General features: G+C 45.4%; 1 protein-coding gene across 1 annotated transcript; it reads right to left on the reverse strand.

The window, feature by feature from the left end:
- Positions 1-5,381: 5,381 nt before the first annotated feature.
- On the reverse strand, positions 5,382-13,330 carry LOC119276308. The gene is made up of 14 exons (XM_037557345.1): positions 12,681-13,330; positions 12,505-12,591; positions 10,948-11,057; positions 10,747-10,797; positions 10,452-10,623; positions 10,020-10,340; positions 9,713-9,913; positions 9,125-9,607; positions 8,825-9,034; positions 7,844-8,032; positions 7,386-7,549; positions 6,846-7,004; positions 6,416-6,494; positions 5,382-6,164 (listed from the first exon to the last, which is right to left on the reverse strand). Exons 1-14 carry the CDS (start codon positions 13,155-13,157, stop codon positions 5,724-5,726), a joined length of 3,144 nt encoding a protein of 1,047 aa, XP_037413242.1. The 5' UTR covers positions 13,158-13,330; the 3' UTR covers positions 5,382-5,723.
- Positions 13,331-13,629: the final 299 nt, after the last annotated feature.

Consider the following 13,629-nt stretch of genomic DNA (forward strand, 5'->3'; position numbering starts at 1 on the left):
TGCAAGAGTTTTTATATTGGATAAGATAGGTTTCAGTCGTACTATGGAGGAAAAGAAATTTTACTTTCAGACCGAGCATGGTTATATTTTCAACATAAAATTATACAATTCAGACGACTACACCTATTTTGGATGCAAAACATGGCGAGCACTATGCAAGACTTATGCATTTGAGCCTGATATGGTTATCATCTTTGATATTCGTCCAGAAGATGATATTGAAGGTAATACCGACATCTGGGTCGATGTGCAGACGCCTCCAGTTATACCATTATGTAAGTTTCTCAACCATATTTATGTCTTTGATATTGTTTATTCAAAAATAGTTGACAACTAATTTGTATTGTCAGCTTATTTTGGTGCAAGCAAACATGTCCAGCGCTTGATAGACAGGACCGTATACTGTGCCGAGGCTGAACTCAACTGCGAGGAGCTCAGTCATTATGTTTCATGGCTTGAGGATCTTGATACTGTCAAGACAAATTTTCTTCCTGCATTTAGAAATGTTAGTACTGAAAATGTGCGACCAATAGTGTTCGTAATGAACTACGGTCACATCTATTTAGGAAGGATGGTAAGATTTTTACTATTTGTCCTCAGTGCATCTTTTCCATACATTATTTTTGAAGCTAAACTTCATTGCTAAGTATGTTACCATACGATGTTCTTCAACAGGGACTCCCGATGAATGTTGTGCCTTATGGGATCGAGACTAAAGGTACCATGAGTATTATCAGCTTACGGCCAAGATATCCTACAGATTACTTTAGTGCATTCAAGATTAGCGACAGATGCTTAATAGTGCAAGATTGGACCAAATATATGATGGGGGGCGCAGAGAAGTACTAGGGGGCAGCAAACAGATGCGCTACCCACGATTAGGAGACAGGTTCATCTGCATGCTCCAACTTGATCAAGGAGGAGAGCTATACATGTTTTATGTTATTTTACCTAAGAGAGAGCAGCATGAGTGATTAGCTAGCTAGAAATGAGTTTGAGGATGATGATGTGCTACACTATTACTATGATGATAAAATATCTATTGTTGGTGGTAATGACTATGATGATTATTATTAGCTAGTGTTAGTGGTGATTAAATAAATAATGTTGGTGGTAATGACTATGATGATGATTAAATAGCTTGTGCTGGCGGATTAGATTCAAGTGGAGGCAACATGTGGTGCACATCAAAAGTACTACTAGTCCAAACTAGATCAAGTTTGGATTAGTAGTATACTTTTGACATGCACCACATATTGCCTCCACTTGAACCTAATCCACCTTCATTTGACACACTGTTATAGACATAATAATGTAAACCTCATAACTGGTATTGTACCAATACTTGTACGATGGCGCATAAATACACTAAATATAAAAAATAAAAAAGAATACTAGTAGCATGGAGAGAAAACACGTTGGCAGTAGTTACATTAGCAGTAGCGTGTGAGTGAACAAACGCTGCAGCTATTTGTCCTAGCAGTAGCGCGTGCGGGCACGCGTTACTGCTAAGCAATAGCTATAGCGCCTTATTAGTAGCGCGCCTACCCGCGCTACTAGTGAGCACAAAACCAGCGCTACTGCTAGGGTTTTCCCTAGTAGTGTAAGGACACCTAGTCCCCGCCCAATCACTCTGGTAAGTCTTCAAGGTAGACTTCCGAACCTTCACAGACTCCGTTCACCGGCACTCCACAATGACTCTTGGATGCTCAGAACGTGACGCCTAACCGGCTGGAGGATTCACAGTCCTCAAGTGTAACAAGTCTTCAAATCACGCGGACAGAAAGACTTCAGTGATGCCAAACACTCTTTTGGGCTCTCGGTGGTTTGGGCTTTGTCCTCGCAAGGATTCTCTCTCGAAAGCTTCGGTGGTGGGTTGCTCTCAAACGACAAAAGCCGTGTACTAACTCTGAGCAGCCACCAATTTATGGTGTAGGGGGTGGGCTATTTATAGCCACAGGGCAACCCGACCTGATTTGTCCGAAACGACCCTGGGTCACTAAGGAACTGACACGTGTCGCAACGGTTAGATTTCAAACACACGCGGCAGCTTGACTTGGGCTACAAGTAAAGCTGACTCATCCGACTCTGGATAAGATTTGCTCTCGTTGTCTTCGCTCGAAGACATAGGATTTGGTTGAGCATCACTTCGGTCACTCTGACTTTGTTCACTTGGACCCCACTTAACAGTGCGGTGGTTCCTATGACTCAACAAAGAAGAAAAGGAATCAACGAAACAACTAAGTCTTCGCGCTCCATAGTATTCACTCGATGTCTTCTCATGTCATAGACTTCAACGAGAATAGCTTCACAGACCACCATTGTCTTCAATGGCTTCACACATTTTTAGGGGTCATCTCTGGTAGGTAAACCGAATTAATGAGGGACTACTACATGTGTTATCCTACAATTCTTACAAACACATTAGTCCCATAACCAGGTTTGTCTTCAATACTCCAAAACCAACTAGGGGTGGTACTAGATGCACTTACAGGTCCCAGTCGTCGCCCTCCCCTATGACGCCGTCCCGCTCCACCCCCACGAGCCTTCAGGAGCTGCTACAGCGGTGCTTCAGGTCGAACCCCCGACGGGAGGTAGAGGCGAGCTCGCCAACGTCTCCACCGTGTCGTGGAGCCACAGATGCGTCATGGTGGCCGTGCGCTCTGCCTGCACCTCCTACCCGCCATCGCAACCATGATGCCTCCGACTCCTTGGGGTCAGCGGGCCCATGCCTCCGCTGTCGAAAAGACAGCGCCGCCGCCTACGGACATGGCGAGCAGGCGCCGGGCGTCGCTGCAACCCCGCCTCCTCATGGATATAGCCAATGACCTCGCCCCCTGGCCGCCACCCCCCGCCTCAGAAGTGAACTATCGCCGGCGTGCTGGATCCCGCACCACCCTCGCCAGGAATCACTGAGAACTCACCGGGATCCGCGCATCACCACACCACCGGCAGTTGCCCCCCGACCCACAGCCGCCGCCCGAGGCCTCCGTCCGCCTCCGCTCGGGGCCAACGCCCGCCACCGCCTGAGGCCTCCGACCGCCTCTGCTCGGGCTATAGTGTGTGTGATGTGTGGGTAGGTGGGGAAGAAGGTGAGGCAGAGTGGGGGAAGAAGAACGCGAGATCGGGAGTGAGAACGACACAGTTTGTGAGGCCCGGACGAGGCTGTGGGATGACGTGGCGACGTACAGTGCTTCAAAAATCATGCAAAATGATCCAACGACAGATGACGCGTGTGAGCGGGATGCTACACACCACACACCACACGTGTGGGCGTTAGTATTTCCCTTGATTTAACTATAAAAAGTTAGTTATGTAGCACAAACATAGTATCATTGGAAGCCTTTTTTGAATATGAATTCAATAATATAAGTCTTATGACATAGTATTTATATTTTGTTAGTTATTAAATCTATAGTCAAAATAGCGTACAAAATACAAAAAGGAAAAATAAATCAGGATGGACGTAGTAACATATAGCGTGAGACAGAGCGCTTGTGCAGGCCCACTAGGCACGTGGCGACCTCGCGTGCACCGCCCACACCGACACGGATTGTTCACCAATTTTTTCTGTCGGTCAATTCCATATCAGTTCCGCATTTAGTTTTGTTTTTTTTTTGAAACAAGGCAAAAGATTTGCCATTTCATTGATTAGGAAGGATTTTTCAAACAAATGCCACAAAGCAGCTAAAAGAAAAAAACAATAAGGGGTCTACTCTCGCAGCATTACAACACTCATGTGCTTCGCACCGGCCAACGCTCAAAGAGACACCTCCGTTTTGATCTTACTGATAAGAACCGTGGAAGGGATGGCCGTGTTTCTGAAGACCCTGGCATTACGCTCCGTCCAAATAAGCATCATCAAGGAGGCGACCGTTTTAGGGGATTCAAGGCGAATCTGAAAGTTGATGTTCCATCATGTTCTCACCGAAGTCACGGTTTGCCAGGCCGCCGTAGAGATGTGATGCATTTCAAGCCACGTAAGAATATGATTTCAAATGCCGGTGGTGTAGCGGCAACCCGGCGACCCGTCGCTGAGGAGGCTGCTCCTGGACGAGTAGACCCTGACGGAGGGCAAGATCGAAGCGATGGTGTCACAGTTCCTGGTGCAGGTCAAGGACGGGACGTGGGCGGAGCACGGGTGGCCCAAGGTGTGGACGGACTACGCCGTCTCCAAGCTGGCCCGCAACGCCTACACCCGCGTCCTGGCCCGGCGGCTGCAGTCTGGCGGCGAGCGCGTCAGCGTCAACTGCTCCTGCCCCGGGTTCACGCGGACCAACATGACCAAGGGGTGGGGCAAGCGTACCGCCGAGGAGGTGGCCGACTTCGGCGCCCGGCTCGCGCTGCCCCCTCCGCATTTAGTTTTAGAGTCGAGTTCGTGTACATAGCGGATACGAGTCGGCGGAGTATTTGATTCCTATATATGCGCCCAGTAAATAAATACCTAGCGTAGGGCCATAGTTAATCCCCAAACCCGTCTTCCGCTTTCGACCCAAATTCAGATCCAGATCTATGCTCTCAAACTCCTCCGGCCCATTGGCCACGCCGGAAATCCACGATGAAGCCACCCGCGGAAGCTATCCTGATTGGATTCTCCTTGACACGGTGACCATGCGCGGTAACTACCGCTGGAAGAGCTTGACCTCCGGTACAGTCTTCGCTTCCACCGCTAAAGCGGTGGTGAAATACAAAAACATGTTGAGGCCGGAGGTGGAGGTGGAGGTGGAGGTGTCCTTCGTGTTTTTCAAGCCGCCGGACATCTCGTCCTTCATCGTCCACTGTCGCAGTATGTCGGATGACGGTTTGGTTTTTGAAAACAATGCCTTCGTCGTCAGCGCGGATGGCGACGTGGTCCTTCTCTACATCACTTTGCTCAGGTATCGACCAGGGCTTTATTTCGTATACAAGATGGGCCGCGAGAATCCTTCACTTGAGGTGCTGCCACCCCTGTCGAGCCCATTCAACCGTATCAAGGTGGCCGGCATCCTGTCCCGTGGCAGTAGGGGCTATGTAGTCGCCGCCGCAAAAGGTGTCAGATCTGGTAGTGTCTATAATTACGAGCTCTACATCTATAGGTCCATTTCCTGAAAACAGCCTCTTGCAGAAATGTAAGGAAAGGCTGCGTACAATAGACCCAAAGTGGTCGGACCCTTCCCCCGACCTTGCGCAAGCGGGAGCTACATGCACTGAGGCTGCCCTTTAGCCTGAATCTATTGTAAATCACACAAATGTTTTTATATTCTTTATGGAGGACAATTGTAGATTCTACGGGATAGCTAGTAGTAGACTGTTCATTATCTATGCATAGCTAGAGTTCATTATCTATGCATACTTAGAGATAACACAGATGGGACGCCGTGCAAAAAAATAGGACATGGACCTGTGAGGATCTTGAGCCATGCTTATTGGTATACTGCAATGCAAAAGAAATTCCCATTACAATGCACTGTACGCTCAGCAAAGGAAGAGAATCAGTTCCAATGGCTACAAAGGAAAACGTGAATAGGAACGGGGTCACAGAAGCTCCATCGCAAAGCCAAATTTACACCTACGAACCTACGATCGCAACTCGATGGCCTAGTTATGTTACAGGGCAAAACTGGACAAAAATAATCACACCCACTTGGGAGCAACCAGTTAGGAAATTAGCAGAAAACAAAGAATGAACAAAATTTCCTGAAGAATGAATAACTGTCCTAAGTATGTGGTTAAGTGCTACTCAATCAACTGTCCGTCCTTGTGTCGTTTAAGCGACCGGCATCATCTGACGGTGGCTTTATATACCTCCCTATGGTTTTTTGCCGAGCCCTCTTCTTCATTCTCTGGATCTTGTCTTTGGTCTGTTGCTTCCTCCGCTCCTTCTCCTGCTGCCGCATGGTCCTCTCCCGCTCGTACAGACCTTGCCACACAACTTCGCCAGTTTGTGGCCAGAGCCACCTTCTGTCAGGGTGGTCCGCATCAGCCTCTTCTGCCAAGTCTTCGTCCATGCTCTTCAGAGTAGCGTAGGAGAACCACTGGATTGACATCTGACCTCTCCTGCCCTCCAGCGGATGCTGCTCCTGCATTGCACCAGTCTCTGGGTTTACATAGACCATCCGCCGTGCACTGTGGAACGCCCAAACGTTTACAATCAACTCGAGAACACCAGAGTAGCAGTGCTTGTCCTGTACATGTACATATCAACAAGAGAGCATGCACATATCAACAAGAGAGCAACGGTCACAGGTTTTCGAGGTGGAAATAGTATAACTATCATATATCACAAACATATAGGTCAGATTTCATTTCCTGTAAAAGTGATCAGCTGTTCTTTTGTTCCAGCCAGAATTGTTCGAATGTTGTATATCAGTATATCACTCTGACAGGACTAGGAAGGGTATTAACTATATTGTCAATAGGTGATAGAGGCGCTCACCCTGTGGAGACTCAAGATGCAATGCCCAGTTTGATGATGCTTGTCGTACATCTGTGCATCCAGCGCATCTACAAACATCCTACAAAACAGCATCTCTATAAAACACCGAGTACATATAAAAGAATTTGAACCATATAACACAGAAGGACTTCAAACCAAGTCCTCTTTGGACCTTATCCCAATGTCTGTACATGCAACAACAAGGCTATATACTTAAACAGTAAAAAGTACACACGTACAACTTTAACCATCGCTGGGCATTATTGGAGACAGTATATACACAGGCTATGAAATTCTTACAGTAGTAGATCACTTGAAATGCATATACAAGGCAACGACCAACTAGCCAGTGCACCAGGATTTCCATATCTAGTTAAAAAGAGTACTAGCTATATGGTTTGGCTATAATAATACTTAAAAAAAATGTTACCTTGAGAACATTACAAATTCCAGGAATGATCTCGTAGGCAAAACCCAACTTTGCATCACAGACCACGTGTCTCCGTCATTAGGCATACGTGGCAGAGAACTCAAATCTCCGTCAAGCTGGAAGCCATACATCCTTTGAAAGGCCTCCAAAACAGCTAACCTTCAGGACAGAACTATGAAGAAAATTAGTTTGTTGTAAAACAAAGCAGTTCAGTTTGGCACCACAGCCAAAAATTCTACTTTAAACAGTTCGTGAAATAGCAACTTTAGTTCTGTAAACATGGTAGGCCAGAAAGGGCAGTAAGATTCTCTAAAATGTTACTTCCTCTGTAAAGAAATATAAGAGCATTTAGATCACTACTTTAATGATCTAAGCGCTCTTATGTTTCTTTACGGAGGGAGTACTCTGTAAGAAATGATGGTTGGTAACATGTTTTTAGAACAACTTATTGCCCAATCCAATAGAATATCTGTTAAAACTAGAACATTCGCAAAACTACATGCAACAGTACAACCTATGAAACATGGTTAAATAGATGACCTGCAGTTCCCAGCATTAATCGCATCACAGAGGGACCAGAAATCTTGATTGGCATGATTTCTTGGATCTTGGTCCATACGAACCCAAAAGTAGAAGGCATCTCCATGCTTTTGAGTTTGAATAGCTTCCAACATTGCAGATTCAGCATTTTTTGACAAGTTCGCCTGCTAACAATTATATTGCAGATTCAGCAGGAAATGGGATGGTAAGTATAAATAAGATGCTAACAATTATGCACGACCTGGATAACTAATCTACATTGCATCATCAAAAGGAAAATTCATATCTACAGCTTGACAACATATTAGGCAGTGACATCCAATGCACAGGTTCTGTACAAAAAATAATGCCCAAATCATTCTTATATCTATCATATTCATTGAGAATCAGTGGTACCCCCAAATAAAAATAATCAAAATACAAAGACCTCTTTGATATCAAAACAAAAATCATTTTACCTTTCTTGCAGTCACCCTCCAGGATTGAAATCCTATCCAAGAATTCTTGTGTATCCGGTCAATTCTGTTAGCCAGAGCAAAGAAAGCTCCAAATTCCCCAAGGATATCTCTGTAGTACCCACTGTTGAGCAGCGGGAGACGAGAAGAAGCATCAATGTCATCTGCTCCGAATCTTCGACCTTTTGAAGACTAATGGAAAACAAACTTCATGTGATCAATTTAAGCCATTGAAATATTTCTTAAGAGTGGCCAAATATATTCTGGCTAGCCACATACCAACATCCGTTCCATTAGTATTAATTCAGTGATAAAAAATAATTTAAAACAAAGAACAAATACGTACTTATTTATTTTAGTGGAAGAAGAAATAACTAATATACACATATTTGCATCTACATGTAAAGTCACCAGTCACCACATGGGTTGTTGGATTAAGTTTAGTTCGATCAGATATCTCCTCAAGTGACTAAATCTGAGCAATCCAAATTTGACTCAATGGTATACATGGCAGTTATATATGTTAACACCTACTCCCTCCGTTCCTAAATATAAGTCTTTTTAGACATTTCAAATGGACTACAACATACGGATGTATGTAGACATATTTTAGAGTGTAGATTCACTCACTTTGCTCCGTATGTAGTCACTTGTGGAAATCTCTAAAAAGACCTATATTTAGGAACGGAGGGAGTAGATGAGTTAGCATTAGTTGTATGCAGGAAGCAATGCAAATCTTAGTTCCATCAAAAGTTGAGTTCACACTGTCACACTCCCCATTTAACATGTACAACCAGCCATGGTACAAGGAATATGACATTTATAAAAGGTCGGCTACAGATTTTAGATCTCATGATAAATTTTAGTGATTTATTGGTTTATAACATCAGGGATGGTTTTTAAATGTGTACATTTGGAGCATTCAGGCTGACCATTTAACATTCTGAAAAACTTGGTTAGTGCTAAGAGGTGAAAACAGCTTACCAGGCCAATTCCACGATACAGAGAGCTTTGATGCAGAAAGGGCCAAGTTCCCTCCCCATAGAAGGGTTCGTATATACAGAGTGGCTGACCTGTCCGTTCAAGCTCCTTTTCATCTCTTTCATGCAATTCATTTTTCATCCTGTCCACCCTTTTGACATTTCTATACACTTCCTCCCATGTTCCATGAGGTTGGTCACTCCTCTCCTTCAACTGCATAACAATCCAATCAAATTACTTAGCATGCATTGTTAAAACAATGAAAAGTGATGTGTTAAATATCAAATTTACGTCAATACTTACATACTCTTCTTCCAATTTCATTTTGGCGCTCATAATCCCATTTGCTCTTTCTTCCCTCCATGCAATAGCAGAGAACGTTTCATCAATCTTTGGTGTAATACTGTGAGGATCATCCTTTCTGTTCCTGTGCCAATCCATTTTCTGGAGCATCTTGCAGTCAGCCAAACTTTCATTCACATTGTATAAGTGCTCCACACCCTCAAATAGATGCCATTTCCACTCTTGTTTCAAAGGCAAAGGTATCTCCCCAGCAGTTAACGGGGTCAGTGTTTCAGAAGGAAACTTGATAACATTTTCCAATAGTACAGCATAGCCTTCAATGGCTTCAGAAGCCATCAGATCTTTCGCACGGGCTTTACCAACTGATGCAATATTTTTCCCTAAATCGGATAGTTCCCCGTTTGATACCACTTGCAGTAGGACTTGACTTAACATGGCGATATTCTTTCTTGGAAAAAGGAGTCCATTTATCCCATCATCAATCTAAGCCATCAAGATAACAGTGTTAGCTTATGATAAGATGTGCAATGGTAAGGAATTGAGTTGATAAATGCAATGCCAATAAAATTTGAGACATCATGAGCATACATATTTTGTGATCATTCCAAGGTCCGGAGCTATAACCAGCTTCTCAAGAATCATAGCTTCGACTAGCACACTGGGGAAGGATTGCTCATCAAAGCAAGAACAGTATATGACAAGGTTAGCTATAGCAAGGAGATTGTCAGTATCTTCAACAGCAACATGCTCCACTGCACCTCTTGAGAAGCCAACATTTAAAGCAATGGCCTATGATGATTAGAGCAATACCAAGCAGTTAGATGCATTTTAAAGGTTTATGACCTCTAAATAGTGAATTCAAACGATGAAAGACAGCATGGTTGTACATCCTAACCTCAAGGGCTATCCTATGCTTATCAGTTTGGTTTCCTGTCAAGATTCTCACTTTCAGTTCAGTCTGTGTGCTATTCTCAGAAGGATACTGCTGTAAAAGAGGTCCTACTGCTTGCAAGACAAGTGCCTCTTCCATCAAAAGCCCATCATATGAAAACTGACTACCAACCATAGCAATTACAAAATCTCTTGGACCTAAACTCAGGCTGATTCTCACATCTTTGTCATAATTTTTCACAATAAATCTATCAGCTTGAAATGCTGGTGCAGGAGAACCTGGAATCACGAAATAGTTACCAGAATCAAATGCAGCATACATCACCTGCAGGAAATGAATATAATAAAATAATCTTATGTCAGGCTGGGGGATCTACATAAAAACGCAAACATTATTAATACGTCAAATTTAGTAGTATGAGAATAGCTTAAATACCGGCAATATGCAGTTGGGAAAAACTATAACATTTGCCCTGCTAAAGACTTCTTGCCAACCACCTAGGATTTGAGTCATTCCACTAGACTTATATTCCCTAATACAATGAGCGAGGGAAGTCTCTTGCACAGTCCAAATGACAGGTACGGATTTGAAAGGCTCCTGCAAAAGACTGCAGCAAGACACATTAACTTTGAGTAAACATTTGGAAGCGGTCAAAATTAAACACCTGACTTTGTGCAAACACCTTAGAATAATCTGAAATATGTAGTCATAGTCCTTGTTTCATAACTACCTTGAAAATACTGGCCTTGCTTCAATTGAGTTTACAAGCATGCCATCATAGCTGCAGAAATACAAATAAACCTGGTGAGGAAATGATTAGGATGTGAGGCTGAGGCCACATACTTTTTTCAAGTTAAAAACGCTACATTATGAGACAATATGCAGTAAGTAATATAAGCAAAGAACTGGCAAGATATACTTTAAAACTTACTCTAGCCAATCTATAGAAGTGAGTAACTTTGTGTCCACAGGTAAGATCTCAACTGGTATGCCAATAGTCCTCCAAATACTACTACATGGGCCATCCCCAAATGAGAAAACCTGCATTGAAAATTTGCAAAGCGGATTAATAACAACATACAGACAGGGAGTTTATGACATTTCAATCATGCGCAGCCATTTTGGTTTGGGTACTCGTGCAGTTCAAGTTTTGTGCAAAAGACCATAGATACACACGATGATAAGAGTGATTCAAATAATCTATGCCTCAGTACTTGGGTTTTGGCTAGACATCTCAACTTGAATAGTTGGACTAGACAAGCAACTTATTGACTAGACGTGACTCGTCAAGGACAACTAGTGGCTCGACTAATTGTGCAACCCACTATAAGACTGAGCTCACGTTACACCGAGACCACTCCAAAAGAGATGTACTTCCTAGTAAGCTCAAAGTATCAACCTAGCTCCCTGCCTCTGATAACCTAATACTGATAGCAAGATGTTGTGCTGATTCAGAAAGTGACCATGTATTTCTGGCTCCCACTCCCTTCAAATTTGGCAGTGTAGTCAACTAGTAAGGCCCCACTTGGATTGTCGATTGGCTCCTAAATACCCCCGTAACCGATACAGACCTCCAGCCATCGTGTTTATTCCAGGCGGAAATCACGCTGCAACCGGTAAGATACACCTGTAAATTAAATCCGGGTCTATAAGCTTACACCGACTCCAAGCAGGGTCTAATGTGGTATTTGTAGCAAGTATGGTCCACTAGGCTATGCATCGCACCCCGGCGAAAAGACTCGACTCTTCGGCTCATAAACTTAACACAGCACTTTAGAACCTATGCACATGCAAAAGTTTCTGCAACATACTCCCTCCGTCCCATAATATAAGAGCGTTTTTGGCACTACACTAGTGTCAAAAATGCTCCTATATTATGGGACGGAGGGAGTAATGATCATGCACCATACAAAGAAGACAAAACAATAGAAATGAATAATCCGTGCATATAGTACAGATTTTATTTCAACAAAGATCCTATTTCATCTCTAAGTGCTCATGAACTAGCAGTAATCAAAATATCAAACTTGCTGAAAGAGCGCAAAGGTAGAAGGAGGGTTCAGGGGGGGACACCAACCATCGTTCAAGCATACCACAGTCCACAGGGTTCCATAATAAGACCATAACGCACATAGGGGTAATTAGGATACATATACGCGTGATATACTCCATTAGTCTAACAAAATATCACTAAGACTTGCAATGCATAAATTAGATTTGATTGTTGCCACCTTCGAAAGTAGGAGGTACTGACAGCGATACCTCATGCTACCTCTCATGGAACTGCTATACTAGGAAGTGTGAACATCGAAATCAGAACTAAGAGATTAGTTGCATTACCGAATAGTACGTCAGATACGGAATCTGAACTTGCTGTGTATACCATCAAGGAATATCACTTGTCGAAGCAAACCAACTAACGAACGAAACAATAAAGACACGGCAACACGCGTTCCGGTATTCAGAAGAAAGCAGTTGAGCCACGCACCTTCATTTCGTAGCCCATCGCCTCCAGCACAGAGGCGACGCTGATCATCTGAAGCTGCATTGCGTCGGGAGAGAGATCCCCAAACACCTAAACGAAGTGCAATGAAAAAAAAAATCAGAGCCAGAATCGCGAGAAAACAGAACTCAAACACCGCCCAGCCCAGCTCAACAACTCACCAAGGCGAGGCGCGGCTTCCGGGCCCCGGCCCTCTTGACGGGTCTCCCGAGCTCCGCCAAGCTCTGAGCATCCTGGCTCCGCTCCCTCGCCCACTTCTCCCGCAGCCTCGTGGGCTCGAACGTGAGGCCCTCACCGTTCTCCAGCCCGCCGAGGCCGCGAGGCAGCACGGCTTCGGTCCCGCCCTGCCCCCATCCCCCGCTGGCGCGTCGCGAAGGGAGCAGCATCGTCGGGTTCTCGACGACGACCGATCCGGGGAGGAAGGTGTAGACGAGAATGGTGACGAAGAAGAAGGCGGCAGCGGTGCCGATCCACTGAAGGAAGTCCACCTTGTCGACGAGCACGAACCGCGCGAGCCTGGATCTCACGCCCGGCCTCCGCGCCGCGCCTCCGCCGGCCGACGGGGCGCGCGGCACCGAGGCCGGCGCCGCCGCGCGCTTGTAGCTCCCCGACCCGGCGGGGCTGTCGAGGGAGCCCATCGGCGCTCGGCCTAGGGTTTCGGGGCGGCCGCGGCCGCAGAGAGCATGGCGAGCGAGCGATTAGAAGCGGAGCAGTTGAGGGGAGCTGGGGACTGTGGAAGACTCGTGAGTCGTATTTAGCGAAGGAGGCGTTGCGCTGCCCCTGTTTCGTTCGTTTGGTCTGAGAGGGATGGGGGCGACTGGCGAGGACGAAGGGGCCTGGTGTGGTTTAAGGCGGAGGCGACGTTGGCAAGGAGACGTCCGGACGTCGGATCTCGATCGGACGGCGGGGTTTCGAGGGTTTAGGCTCGCGGTCGCGGAGCATGGGGCCGCGTGTTTCGGGAACCGGATGGAGTTACCACGTCTCGGGCTGCGTGTCATGCTGCCGCGACGCCGTCATGGCTGTTACACTTTACAGGTGGGTCGCCCTCTTTCGGGCCCGCGTGGCAGCCTCGGGGGTCAGCCGTTTACCGGGTGAGCGTCTATCTGTTTT

The sequence above is a fragment of the Triticum dicoccoides genome, chromosome 3B (assembly GCF_002162155.2).
Source record: "Triticum dicoccoides isolate Atlit2015 ecotype Zavitan chromosome 3B, WEW_v2.0, whole genome shotgun sequence".
NCBI lineage: Eukaryota > Viridiplantae > Streptophyta > Magnoliopsida > Poales > Poaceae > Triticum > Triticum dicoccoides.

What these genes read in the sequence shown, in the direction of transcription:
- LOC119276308 (XM_037557345.1), bottom strand. Translation starts at nt 13,157, where the DNA reads ATGGGCTCCCTCGACAGCCCCGCCGGGTCGGGGAGCTACAAGCGCGCG. An exon ending in CGATGGGCTACGAAATGAAG is followed by an intron (nt 11,058 to 12,504) that starts GTGCGTGGCTCA and finishes TTTTCAATGCAG; the next exon opens with GTTTTCTCATTTGGGGATGG. An exon ending in TGAAATTGGAAGAAGAGTAT is followed by an intron (nt 9,035 to 9,124) that starts GTAAGTATTGAC and finishes ATTGTTATGCAG; the next exon opens with TTGAAGGAGAGGAGTGACCA.